Source organism: Manis javanica, chromosome 7, assembly GCF_040802235.1.
Source record: "Manis javanica isolate MJ-LG chromosome 7, MJ_LKY, whole genome shotgun sequence".
Classification (NCBI taxonomy): Eukaryota; Metazoa; Chordata; class Mammalia; order Pholidota; family Manidae; genus Manis; species Manis javanica.
In genome coordinates, this window is record NC_133162.1 from 108,673,496 (window position 1) to 108,688,565 (window position 15,070).

The 15,070-nt window shown below is 39.4% G+C and overlaps 1 protein-coding gene across 1 annotated transcript in view; it reads right to left on the reverse strand.

The window, feature by feature from the left end:
- Window positions 1-14,189, reverse strand: part of NXPH2 (neurexophilin 2) — a 102,147-nt gene extending 87,958 nt beyond the window's left edge. Inside the window, exon 1 of the mRNA XM_037020703.2 lies at window positions 14,017-14,189. Within this exon, the coding sequence (XP_036876598.1) occupies window positions 14,017-14,067 (51 nt within the window). The 5' untranslated portion in view covers window positions 14,068-14,189. The remainder of the gene's footprint in view (window positions 1-14,016) is intronic.
- Between the last annotated feature and the right edge of the window lie 881 nt (window positions 14,190-15,070).

Below are 15,070 nucleotides of genomic sequence, written 5' to 3' on the forward strand. Positions count from 1 at the left end.
TGACAAGATCTGTACCTAAGGCTAAAGGAAATGTGTGAATTTCTACTAGAGAGGGAAATCTTATCGGGGAGAGGAATATCAAGGGGATCTGTCATGATTCATTTCCCTGAAAAAGGAAAATTTGTCAACTAGAGATGTGGGCACTGGACCCAGTGCCTGACAGAGTTGGCATCCAAAAATATTGGTTGAATTGCACTGAACATAAAGAAAATTGCCTGAGATGGAAGAAAGTGTTAAGGAAGACCAGATCCATGTATGCAAAATGCTGATCCCTTCTCAACAGTTCAGAGACAAAGCGTTTAAGTGGGAGAGGACAAAGAGGTCCTTTGGTTCAGGTTCTCAGAGCTAGGAATTCCCTATGGCAGCAGTTCTCAAGCAGGTTGTTTATTCTCTAGGGGCATTTGTCAATGTCTGGAGACATTTTGGGTTTAACAACTGAGGGAGGGGGAGAGGGGTCTACTGGCGTAGAGGCCAAGGATGCTCTTAAACACCCTAGAATGCACAGCAAGCCTCTCTTCTGCCACCCCTACCCAAAGACACAAGTAATTATTCAGCTCAAAATGTCAGCGGTGCTAAGGTTGAGAAACCCTGGTCCTATGGCATGACCCAACAGTAAGCCTTAGAAAAGGTTACTTCCTTTTTTTAAAAAAAAATTTTATTGAGGCATGGTTCTAAACATATGGAATGCATGCATTTGAAGATAAATCTATACCCATGAAACCATCACCACAATCTATGCAAAATCATATCCATCGTCTCCTAGTGAAGGCACGCTCATGGCCTGATGAGCGTGTCTTCACAACGGGAGGCCAGCTCCCTCCACTGAAAAGACCTCCTGAGGTTTGAAGTGCACAGAAAGATAATATTTGTCAAAAGCCCTACAGAAGATGTGCACACAGGCAAAATCACATTGTAAGGTCAAAATGCCTTTTACAGATGTTATTATCAGGCTTATTTTTCTAATCTATTGAAATGATAGAAGAAATGAAAGCACACAGTAAAATGTTAAATTTACATACTGAATTTTTGTTGGTTGTATTATTCTTGTTGGTAGTGTTTAATATGTGATATCTATTTCTTAGTTTATTCACAGTAGACAACTTCTCTTAACTTCCCATTATGAAAGATAAGGAAACTGGCATGCTTGCCTCTCTCCACCTCTTGCATTCCCTCTCCTTCCACATTCTTATTATATAATTTTAGTTCATTGATAGTTGTTATAATCACATTCCATTCTTAACTTATACTTAAATTATCCGTGCTTTGTGTTTAAATTCATTTCAAACACTAATAAACAATATTGATGAAACTGAAATCATTTAAATGGAATTCCCGGTAGAGCCACAGTGCAAGCAGAGCACACAAAGGAAATGTAACCCTACACCTTCCCAGAGTCAAAGGCTGACAGATCCTTGCCTAGCATCCTCACTTCTTCTGAGCTATCTCGGGTGCCACTGTGCCCCACATTATCCCCTGGTTCTGTGTTCTTTCTTACTTGGCTGAAGTACCTCTATGAGGATTTTTCCATATGGGGTGATGGTAACTCCCGTGACATCCTTTCATGCCCCAAATGTCTTTTTTTATTTTCTCTGATTTGCTTTTCCTCTTCTTCCTCCTCCTTTTTCCTTTATATTTGATTGATAAGGTGGCTGTCGGTTCAATATCTCTTCCCCTGAGAACTTTGAAGGCATTATTCCATTACTTCTAACATCCAGTGGTCAGTGAGACATGTGTTCGTTTTGTCAGTAATCCATCTTGTCTCTCTGAAAGCTCTTAGGATTTTCTGATTTTTCCTTCAAGTTCAGTATTCTCACCAAGGCTTTTTCTTCTTTTAAATAAGCCCATTCTGTGCTGTTTCTTTGACTATATTCCTTACCCCCATAGCCTTATTTCTGGGGTTCCTCACTGGATTTTCTGGATTTAGTGTCCGTGTCTCTCACTGTTCTCTCCAATTTCCCATTTTAGCCTTTTGGCTGCCAGGGAAGATTTCTCTGACTTCACCTTACAGTTCACCAGCATAGTCTTTAACCTTATTCTTTTCAATCTTTTCCCCAATTTTTTAATTTTGTCAGTTATATATTTCATTTCCAAGAATTCTTTCTCATTACCTAGTTGATTTTCCATGATAGCTGTCTGCCCTTATTTTCAGGATTTAATATCCTCCCGACTCTCTGAAAATAATAAGTAATAATCTTTAAAATTGAAATTTGTCCCATGCATTATTTGTTTCCTCCAGGGTAGGTTTTGTTAGTTTCTCCTTTTCCTCCTCTTTCCTAATGATTTCTTTGAAACATCTTTGGTGGTCCATGTCTATTTATAAATGGAAGATCATGTTGATGAGGAGGAAGAGCTGGAATGGATCTCCTCTGCAGGATTTGTCTCTTTCCCTAACAGAGCTCCTCATTTAGTGGGAGTTCTCATCACAAGTTCTTTCATGGGAACACAGAGCATTGATTCCCTAGGATCAGAACTATTCACCAAAGTGTCCCACCCTTCTCAAGCTGAGGCACGTGTCCCAAGACAACCAGGCTCTTTCAACCAGAACATGACATCTTAAAAGAAATGAACAAAGACTGAAATAAAAAAAAAAAAAGGCACTCATTCATTATCTTGGCTAATTGATACTTTCCTGATATGAAGACCCATGACATGCCTGGTTCTCCAACCTTTCATGCAGCTGCCCTGCTTTCATGATTTTCTTCTCTGCTTAAATTTATCAGTTAGTTTCTGTTACTTGCGCACAAAGAACCAAAACTGCTGCCAGTGGAAAGGAAAATTGACCTTTGTTTAGTTAATGGTAGGTACTAGGCATTTTACACTTTTGTTTATAATCATCTCAACCTGATGAGATAGCTATACTGCCATAATTTTATGAGGAAAGAAACTGACATTGAGAAGATTTATTGGCTTCTCTGAGATGCCAGAGTGAGCACTGGAATCCAAGTCAGTCTGACATCAAAACCTATACTTTCCCTTTACCCTAAAGTGCTCATGGAGTATTAAGGATACAGACCTGGTTACAGGTAGGCATATGTGATGAATACTGGATGAGACACTTAAGGCTGGAAAACTAGGGAGAGAAACTTAGACTCAATGTGTTAGGAAGAAGGCAATCACAATCTCATTCTTAATAGTGGAGTGGCATAATAAATCAAAGGTGAAAGATGATTCTATGGCATACGGAATGCATTTAGGAGGCTTTTGTTGGAATAAAGCAGACCAGTTAGGAGGCTGCTTTCATCATGAAATGGCAGCAAGTAAGGAGGAAGAGGCAGTTTATAGAGGGATTTGGGAGGAAATTTCACAGGATTTTGTGACTGAATGGAATTGTAGGGGATGAAGAAGTAGGAGACCAAAATGAGTAAAAGATTTCTGGCTGCACTGAGGAAAACTGAGTGAATGTATTTACCTTGCCTCCCTCCCAAACTTCCAAGAAATAAACTAGTAATGCAAAAACAAGAATAAATGCATGGGGCTAGGAAGAGGAAAGGATGCCAAGAGTCATCAACTTTATATCTCTAGAAGATATAAATAGTAGTGAATCAGAATGATGCAAAAGCCAAGTGCGCTGAGCAGCCTATAACCAAAGGCAAGGAGAACGGCACTTGACCAGTCAGCTAGGGTTTATCCCCAAGGTTCCCCCTTCCCACACTGAGCTTAGTGCAGGAGGAGCTGGCAGTGCAAGCAGCCTCCAGGGCAGCTGCCCGGAGGCTGCAACGTCCTTCACTGAGCAAAAAATGGGCTGAGCTTCTGGATGCTCACTCCTTAACATGAGGCCTCATTCAGCTTGGACAGCTTAGTAAATTAACTATTGAATCCACCCCAGCTTCAATTTACAATGGCAGACCTAGAGAGAGAATCCAAGCAGTCGCTACTATTGTTCCAAAAAAATTAACACAAACTTGGGAGGAAATATGGCATAAATTCACAGATATGGAGTAAATTTTTTAAAAATTAAGATAGTAGTATATATAATTTCATTCTAAATAAATTTGTAAGTGCACACCTTTATTTTAAAATTAATAAAAGGAATTCAATAAAGATTGAAACAAATCTGAATGGATAGTCATAAAGAAATATTTATAGATCTCCTCTCCTAAAACAAAAAGGGTCAAGTGAACTAAAATGATGCCCAACAAACTTCCAAGAGAAAAACAATTCTCAACTATTTTAACTTCTCCTAGAACTGAGGAAAAAAATAGAAGTCTTTCTAATTATGATCCTATAATAATTCTGATGTAAAACCTGACATGTTTCTCTTTACCTTACTTTTAGAGTCAGTGTTCCCAAATAAAATACTAACAATATAAAAACACATACATCAGTGAATTAAAATTTGATTATTTAACTTTGGTTAAACAGCTTAATATTAGGAACGTATTCATAAATAAGAAACATAAATACACTTTAAAAATATATGATTATTTTGAAGAATACCAAAAATCTATCTGAAGTCAGCCTCTATGATCTGCACAAATTTATTTTAATATGAAATATAAAAGCACATTGTTGACTAGGTAGTCTATCAGAAACTAAAAGCAAACATATTTAGCAAAGTTCACATTAAAGTTGGAAATATGAAAAAAATACCCACTTTCACAGTGCTATTCAGCATTCTAAAGGCTCTATTCAGTGCACTAAAAGAATACATTTTAATTTAAAAGGCATAAATGTTCAACAGAGAGAGCCAAATGTAAGATTATTTACAGATAATATAATTGTCTATACATAAAATACAGGAAAATCAAATTAAAAATTATGAAAACTACCAGTTCAGAAATAGAACTGACACAAATGTAAATATACTAAAATAAATAGCTTTCCTTATATTCAAGCAAAAAAACACTTTTTGAAAATGTTAGGCATATAAATAGTATCCACAACATCCTGATAATATATCAAATATGCAGGAAAAATAAAATAAATAAAATTGTGCAAGAACAGTGTACAAAAGAAACTATAAAAATTTAAAGGCTGTGGAAAGAAAAGAATTTAAAAATGGGTATTATTTAAAAAGGAAAATCACCAAATAAGAAATACAAGTGGATATTAAATATGAAAACACACTTCACCTTCCTAATGAGTAATATCTAACACAATTTAGAAACAATGAGGTATTTTCCTTGAATAGATTGACAAAATTTAAAAAAACACCACTGTCTAGATAGGGACATATGTGCACATACACACTGTAAGTGGTACTGTATTTTGGTACAGTCATTTAAGGGAAAACCTGTATTTGTCAAAATTCATGTTGTACATTCCAGCATTAAACCAGTATTTTAATTCTAAGAATTCATTTTATAGATACACTTACAAATGAATTCAAAACAATCAAAATGTTAATTAATATTAAGTTAAGGTATTAGTAAGAGACTGATTAAATACATTAAGGTACATCAATGCTATGAAATACAATCTAACTTGTTTTATAGTGTATAAAACTGGAAACATATTATTATATTAAAAATACATGTTATAGAACATTGCATTACATTGATATAGTTATGATAAAAGCATACATATCCACAATTTCTGGAAAGATACACATTAAATTACTAATAATGATTATCTGTTAGTGTGAAAAAGAAGACAGCAAGCAGAGGTGACAACAGTTATGTTAAAAATTTCTGAGTATTAAAAAAATTTTAAACAGAAATTTTATGTTGGGTTCCTCAGAAGCAGACATTGAGACAAACGTTTGAGTGCAAGTGATTTATAAAGAAGTGCTTCAGGGAGCCTGGTAAGGGACAGGGGGCAGCAGGTCAGAGAATGGGAGTGTGTGATCTCAGGCAAAGTCCCTTTGAGGGCAGCTTCAGTCTGTCTCCCCACTGGGTATGCCTTAAATCTCAGAGCAAGGGAGCAGGACTTTTCACACCCTGGCACCTGTCCATCATTTGTCAAGAGCTGCAGGGGTGAGCAGACACAATAGTTGGGTTCTGAGTACTTTCTGCCAAGGTGTGTCTAACTGCCCAGGGAGAATCCTCTGAAGGAGAGTTACAGGTGCCTGGTGCTAGAATGGAATCTATAAACAAAAGAGACACTAGAAATGCTAAAGGAGATCCAAAGCCTTCCTGGGTGGAGAGCCAACAGCATCCACTATAATGTACTACCTTTCTAACGAAATACGTATTTTCAACAAAAGTTAAGAAGGGAAAGAGAATGACAGCAAGGATGCTATTGGTGAAGCAAAATTATATATGAATGCTTGCAGATTCTGCACAAGTGTGGCCCCTACCCTCTAGCTTCCCTCACACACTGGCTCCTTCTCATACATGCATGTGTCCATTAGAAAACCAGGATGAAGTGGCTCTTAGTAGAAACTAAGGCCTTTCTGTCTCTTCCTGTTTATCTTTTCAATCTGAAGTGGTATGGGTTGAGATCTTGAGAAATCAGTCTCAAATCCTCTGCTGATCCTAACAGAACCACATTACTTTACATAACCTAAAGCTGTTTAAAAGCTGAGTGCACTTGGAAACTAAACTCTGTAAGGCTAATTCTCAATAGATCCCCTGACTGAGGGATGTGATGCAAGACTCCATTTGTTCTATGTTTGACTTTATGACAAATTTGTTTAAAACATTCCTAAAATGGATGAATCAAGGTTTCTACCTCAGCATAGACCCTGAGAAGAGTGAGGCAATTCCTAGGAATGCCCCTCAAGCCCAGCGTTCTTGGTGTCAATGACGGATCTCACAACTTTCTGCTCCAAATGGATCTGCCATGACCTAAGAGCTGGACCAGGTAGACAGCTTCAGTTTTACCATTTATGTGGTCTACCATTTATCTCTGAAACCTTCAAGGCTTTTGTTTCTCCATCTGTAAAATGGATGCAATAACTATCACCCTGTTTATCTTTCAGAGCTGACGTGAGGATGAATCATGAGATCGTGTAGCTGGAAGAATCTAGTAAAACATGTAGCACTTTATACCACATCACTTGTCTGAAGACATTAAAAAGGGAAAGATGTTGATTTTAAGATCTGAATCCAAGAATGGTGAGAGGTACTTGCTCAGGAAAGATGTGTGTGGTGTTGGATATGTTGAGTATGAGTTGCTGGTAAAATATCTAAGTCAAAATGAAGCTATGGAGATATGGCCTTGGAGCCTGAGCAACAGGATGGGAGATGAGATACTGATCTGGGAGTCATCAACAAGGGAGCAGCAGGTGTATTCACGACTATGGAAAACACACCTTTGAAAACCTCACCTCCCTTTTCATTTCCATAGCCGTATTTCTTATGCTGATCCCAAATGTCTTGTGTCTGGATTACCCAGTGCAAAATAGTATTAATAAAAGTCATTGTTATTTATTACTGCAAAATGTTAAATGGTTCTTAGATTCCTTAGGCTCTTATTGTATAGGTTATCCATTCAAAATACCATGCAGATTATCATATTCAATCAACCACTTCCACTGGTTAGTCTGCACACACAAATAGGGAGAGACTTCTGTATCAGAAATCACACAGACATTCACCAGCCACATGAACTACACATGTGGTTTCTCCCTTCAAATAATATAGATCATTTCTTAAGTTGCTTACTGTTTTGAGTGAATAAATCTACATGCTGTGTAATTTAAGGTACAACAGATGAGATTCTAAAATTGTCAGTATCTATGACAATGCTTGAAAACCACAATCTTGCATAGTCTTCCATGAAGATATTTACATAAATGTTTTTATGACCTGAGAATCACTGTATTTGGTCAAAAACAGCAATATCACAGTCAAGGTTTATTTCTCAAGACATTTACATTGTCTAAAGTATAGTGGGACTGAACCCCAGGACTAGTCAATCGGTTTTGGTTGGCTTGTCTTCTCATGTTAAGACCATTAGCAATTTCCTTCATCTTTGATAGGTCTCACATGCCAATTCTTTGTCGATTTTCTTTCAGAAATTTCATACCATTCACATCTGAACTTCTGAAACTTTTGGAGTTAGTTAAACATATACCTGATTTGAATCGGCTGCACTCTATTGAGGAGTACAAAAGTTACATACTGGTTTTCTGGTTGAAGTACAGTATTAACCTGTAATGTTGCTAGCCTTAACAATTAGAATTTAACTGACAGTCAATTTACTTTTTATTTAAATTAAGCAATGACTAGATGTTAGTAGTTTACAATTTAAAAATGGTCCAGAGGGGAAAAGCCCTGAACGCCCCATTTTAATTTACATTTTATTCATTTTGCTGATTGTGTTAAATAAGTGCTCATCTATTTCCTTTGCTTAGTTTCACTAAATTTTCCTTTTCCATAAGCAGGGATGATATTAATCAGTCTTACAGTATTTTAAAACTATTTCTGAGTATGTGTATCATTTGTGATGTGGTTAACAGCATAAACTCCACATAAAATTTATTATTAAAAAAAATTATGTTCGTATGCAAGACCTATCTCAAATTGTGCAGTAACTAAAGATGTATTTTATGAAAAAAAATCCAGAAACACCGTTACTGTAGGAAGGAGACATATAAATCATTTTTAATTCACTTCATCATTAATGAGTTCATTTACAGATGAGGGCTCTGAGGCTATATATGCCCAACAGTCAGACACACCCGCATGTGTGCACACACACACTCATACATACTTCTCGGACTAGTTCTATTTTGCTTATTGCTATGTTCTCAATGTTTGCTATAATTTCAGTGTAAACTCTGGGTCAAAGAGTTGTAAGTAAATATTTGTTTAATGTGCAATTTATTTAGAAATAGAACCCAAGTCTTTGACACCAAATACATTGCTCTTTCCAATATACAAACGGAAACACTTGAAATATCCTTGTCTCTCAGAGTTTCATTGGGAGAACAGAACGGGATAAACTGTGTGAAAGGAACTTGAAAACAGGAAAGTATGTGAAAATCTAAAACAACGTTATTATCATTACAGTTTAAGTTTATGAAACTTCTCTTATCATAGGTCCATAAATCTAACATGGGCAACATTTATAAGAATGGTGATTTTAAGGACTATTTTAATTTATTGAATGATTAGGCTAGGAAAAAGGAAAATATTTTCTATAGCTTTTGAATTTAAATAATGAAACTCATTTTCAGTGGTAGTTCCATGAAGAAACAGTATTTCTTATTATATACTGTTCTTACAGCATAATGAACAAAATAATTATTTGAAGGTTTTTATCTAGATTTTCATAAAAATAACATAAAATGGAAGTTTTCAATCAATCATATCTTAGAATTCCTACTATAATATGAAAATCTATAGCGCAAATTGGTTTAAATCCTTTCTTATTGAGCACGATTTTGAAATAAAGAATGGAGCTGTCATCAACACCATTGGTCATATCACAAGTAATAAAAAATTCAAATTGATTATTGGTAAAGAAAAAGTCATAAAAACATTGATGAGGGCATCTGAACAATTAAAAACAATCATAATGAAATAGTGTCATAAAATCTTGCAGTGGTGCAATAAATAGGTTAATTGGGAAAAGACTTTAAAATAAACATGTTACTATTTAAATTATCACCACTATGCATGAATAATATAGAAATTAATATAGAAATTAGTTAGAAATTATTAGATCTCATCCTGCACACTGTAAGAAAACCTAGAGAGTAACCTCACATGGATGAGTGCACAAAATCATGTGGACCAATTTTTTAAAGCAGCTTTAAAATAACTGACTCCCAAATCAAGATATTAAATGCCAACTTCTAACCGGCAATAATGCTTGCGGCTAAGATAGAAATGAGATTCTTTACAGAAATGCTGACACAGCCCTCACTGTAGGCACTTGAGTGTGGGGCTATAATTCTTTTTTCAAATCATACCCAGCAAAGCTTCAAGTAAAGGAGTCCACTGAATATGTTAAACAGTAAGAGACAGACAGTCCTAGTTTTACAGAATCACAAAACCGGTGACACATTTGTATCCATCTTTGATTGCTAGATTACTAAGTCATTCAAAATGTATTGATGAGCTCTTTAATAGATAAAAGGTGGGCAACATATTACAAAAATCAACATGCCTTCATTCACTTGTTTTGCAAGAGCGATGTGTTTTCAGTTGACAATGTAAAATCTCTAAAAGGTCTTTCAAAAAAGCCTTCTGCCTTATTTAGTTAGCATTTTGACCTTTAATCAGAAACAAATAAAAAAGAAAATTGAGAAAAGAAAAAGAGAGAGGTTAACAAAGCTTCTTTTCCATTCAGAAATCTATTAAACTACAAAATAAGTTCCCAAGAGGAGTCAATTTCCTATGGGGAAGAAATTTAAATACAGAATCAGATAACATAATCTCAGAATAGGCCAAGGGAACACAATTTTATACTGGGAGGTGAGAGGCTGGAGCAGAGGATTTAATTATCTAATCCCAATTCTCAATTTTAAAAATGTCTATGATAATGATGCTTTCAATAAGGAGTTAATTTTAAAGACAAGCCAACTCTAAGTCCTAACCATGATATGGTGGTGTTTCTACTCTTACACATTGTCATCCAACCGATGACATTGATCTTACAGTAGGAAATACTGTTTTGATGTTTATTGATCAAAACTGTATGAAGGAAACTGTGATTTTTGAATGGAAGAGAGTCACGAGTTATTTATTATAAATACAGAATGAGAATAAATATGTCATGAATACCACACTAAAGAAATAATAAAATTATTAATTGTCAAGATAAACAAAAATGCTTTAAATACATGTGGAATGATACTACATAATGAGGATGAACTTAAAATTTTAACATTTTGCATTGCAAATATTCTTTTATATGATTCTAAAAATTTGCTAACTTACATCACTTTTAATTTATTTTTACTTTATAAACTCATGATTAGATCAGAAAAACAGGTTGAAATGTGTAACAAATTTATTTAAAAATTTAAAATTTTAAATTTATCTTATGCAAGGTAGTCATCCATTTAAATTTAAATTTAAGCTTTTTATAATCTGCATTTTACTCAAAAGGCAAAAGTCACACTTATTAGGAGTTACAAAGGATCATGCAAACCTGTAAGAAGCTGTCATCTGGCAAAGTCTACTTTGTATCATGTCACAAAATAATACTCTATTATAATATTAATTTCAAATGCTAATTTTCTCATTAGGTGGCAGAAAAGAAATAATGTACTGCTGATATTTTTATAAAGAATATGTTGCTGAATAATAAGGATTTCAAAGAAAATAATACATTCAAGATTGGTATTTAAATTTTGCAAATACCCAAAAATCCTATTAATTAGGTATAACAACTTGTCAAAACACTGGACACAGGCCAGGAAACTTGGGCAAGGCCAGGTAACATGCACACATACTTCATAGGCTACCTGCAATATTTATCAACTTAGCCTAAAGCCTAATGTTCTCTTAGAAATTTTAAATGTCACCAAAGTAAATAAAGTCATCCTAGTTATCATACCCATACTATGTGTTTGGTGCCGAACTCTCAGTGACTACTTTCAGATGAAAAAGGCAATTTTCTTGACATCAAATTTTTAATAGTCCTAAAGAAATCCGTTATTCATTTAAAATATTTAGCATTTTTGAAAAGTGTATTCTTCAGGCTGGCAGTGCAAATGGGACAGTAGGATCCAATTCCAACAATAAACCAACCTCCTTCCACCCTCCCCTCAATGGCAGAGCTACTAAGTATATACGTTTCTAGTTCCTAGCACATTAAAAGACTAGTTTCCAAAGCTAGAAAACATTTTATCCATTTGTTGCTGGGATTTAGCAAAGAAGTTCAATATAAGCTGAAAAAGATAGAATAAAACTATGACCCATCCAAAGGGCCAAATATGATCTGTCCTTTTTGATACTTTCTAGGGTGGGAGGCACCGTAGGATTGGGGGCTATTTTAATTTAGATCTATCCTGCTCAGTCACTCTGTTTTCCTTTCACATCTAACCCCCTTGTGTTATAAGGCTGAAAACAGCTCTAAGAATGTGGAGAATGTAAACAGCCCTTTATTGTCCAAAAGGATGGCAGTGTAAGGAATGTGTGCTTATCACACAGCTGCAGCTCCCCACCTCACTTACCATGACAAAGTGCTCCAGGAAAAAAAAAAACATTACAACCCAAGCACAAACCAAAAACGGATTAGAATTTGACATAAGCTTCCTTAAAAACGAATCAATCAATCCATGCTGTAATATTAGAATCTGTCTCTTAAGGAGGGTATACAATCCCTTCAAGATGTATTTTCCATTCCCTATTGACTCATGGTGTGAAAAGAAAAAAACCCCAACATTTCCAATATAGTAGCTGATAGGAGAACTTTTTCCCAAGACATGCCCAAATATATCTCCTTATCTTTAAGAGTCTAACACAGATACATGGTTTATGATTACTGAAGGCAAACTTAAATTAATGAACTAAGAGATTCATGAAGATATTGTGAACACCCTACCTAAGTGCCTGATTTCCCCAGGCTTTTAGAATTTTACTTACACCATACAAACGTGTCTTTGTTAGATCATCTTTTATTGGAATCCAGATTCAACATTTTAAAAAGCAAGTGATAGTCAAGGCTAATGTGGCATATATATCATATGCAGAATACCTTAGAATGTAAAAAACATATTTTAACATGCAGAATTAAGTCTAGCCAGGATACTCTGGCTCATTCAAGGACGTTTGGGAACATCATGCATTTTCTTTTTGGTGCCACTGAAGAATTTCTTAGTTAATGTTGTGCAGGTGAAGCTAGCTCTGTTGTAACAACAGACAAGCCCTTTCCCATTCCCTAGAATCCTTATAGAGTCCCTTTCATCCTCAAAATTTGCAAGCTATCTCTGCCTCCACAATATCATATACATCATTAAGAAACTTTTGTAAGTTACTTGATCTTTCCCTCTAAAAGAATGTAACAGGAAGAAAGTGGGGAAGGGAGGGAGAAAGTAAGGAAAGAGGAAATTAGGGAAAAGGAAGGGGAGAGAGCCTTATTCTCTAACTGCTTGGGTTCCTCAGCATTGTTCTAACAGTCCAGAGCTAACAGGGTACATACAGTCTTATGTATGAGGACTAAAGCATCGGTGGCATCTGAAGAAAGTCCTCTTCTCTGAATAGCCCCTATCAAGGTAACTGCCACGAGAGCAGGTGAAATCCACCCAGAGGCATACTGAGCCAAAGCAGTCTCCTTCTACAATCTTACTTTAAAAGTTGTCTTGAAGGTATTACTTGGGATATCCCTTCAATATAATTAATAAGTAATGCATACACTATATCCGTACGTTTCAGAAGGAGGACAGCGTGGTGCCAAGAGGGGAGAGCGAGGAAAGGTGGGAGTTACAAGGCAAACCGTCGCCTAGAGCCTCGCCGGCGAGCCCTGAACCACCTTCTAATCCCCTTCATATTCCTCGGCGGCCCCGAGCCGCCCCGAGCCGGCGGGAAGTCACTGCTTAGCTGCCCCTGTGAGGGATCCTGCGTGGGGTCTGCGCGTTAAAGTTACATCCTGCGTCCCCGCGGGCAGAAAATCCCATCCTAGTTCCCAGCGCCAGACGGAAAACGAAGACAAATCCTATGTGTCCCCAAATCGGTCCTTCGCGGGAGTTTTACCCTGGCAGGGCGCCCCTAAGTGGCCCTGCGAATGAGGATGCCCAGTGCCTTGGTCTGGAAGAAGTGTCTGCGGGCATTCGGGCAAAACACCACGTGAAAAATAAAAGCCACCAAGCCCCTCAAACTCTGGGCGGGCAGCAGGTCTTTCAGCCCGTCCTCATCCTATTACCTTTACCCTCATCCCTCGACCGATTCTCAATAAATCTCTCCCTTGTGTCGCTCCTTTCCGGCCACTTCTGCGTACTTGACCCCAGCGCTCAAGTCCCAACCATTGCTAAGTCCTTCAGCCGCCTCCAGGTCCCCTCTCCTCCATTCCCAGTCTTCCCTGCCGAGCCCTAAGGCAGCCCCAAACTCCCTCCACCCCGCGCGCCCCCAGCCCCACGTCGCAGGCAGCCCCAGGCTCCGCTGCCCGGTCGGCCCCCGCGCGGCTTTCCCGCCGAAACGCGTCCCCAGCGCGCGGGGCGCGCGGCGGGCCAGCACTCACCAGCTGCAGCAAGCCGGGGACCACGACGAGGGGCAGCGGCCGCAGGCGCATGGTGCCGGCTGGCGCGGCGTCTCACGAGCTGCGCGCGCTCGCCTGCGTCTCGCGCATCTCCACTTCGCGGGGCAGGACTGAGGGCGCCAGGGACACCGCGCAGCGCTCTCCTGCCGGAATCCGAGCGCAGCGCAGCGCGGCCCGGGTGGGCGGGCAGGAAGGGGGAGGGCAGGCGCGGGGAGGTGCTTCTGGGTCCCCGCGCGCCTCTCTTTGGTGGCGCCCCAAGAAGGAGCGTGCGGGGCCGCTTGAACGCCGGCAAGCTGTGTGCGGCTGCCGCGGCTCCAGGGACTCCGGCGTCCCGGGGTCGCGGTGCCGGCGGGGAGCGCCCGCGGGCCAGAGGCGGCGGCTCCGGCGCTTCGGGGCCGGATTCCCGCGCTGGCAAACGGGCTCCTGCGAGCGGCTGGCTCTCCGAGCTAAGCGCCCCCGGGAGCCCGGTGAGGCCAGGTGCCTCCTCCGCCCCTGCCCGGCAAAAGACCCGTCCTCGTGGCTCGGCTGGACCAGGCGCCGGGCTCGCTGACCGGCTCGCGCAGGGGGCGGGGGATGGGGGGCGTCTCCTTGCACGGCTGCAGGAAGGAGTGCACCGGCGGGGCACCCCGGGAGTTTGGGGCGTAAGGCGACTGAGGGGTCCTGGGGCGTGGCGTGGGGAGCTGCGAACTGGAAAGGCTGTGCCCGGAGGTAGGATAGGAGCCCTGGGCGCCCCGGAAGAGCGCGCGCCCGACTTCTCGACAGCGCCTAGCTCGCAGAGCCCAGAGCAAGGGGTGCAAAGTGTGGCTGGAGCGGCTGGAGGCATTTCTGGAGGTGGCAAGTAGTGGGAACCGACAGGGACCCGAAGGAAGGGCAGCGGCAGGGTTGTGAGAAGCCGAGTTAGGTGTAACGGTTTGGGATTACCCCGGTTTGAGGATGATAGTGTAGACAGCTGGATGTCCAGGAGGCAGACAGCGCTGCGCTGCGCAACCCTGCCCGGACGTGGGCAAGGAATAGAGAGGAGACTCCGCCGCAGCCT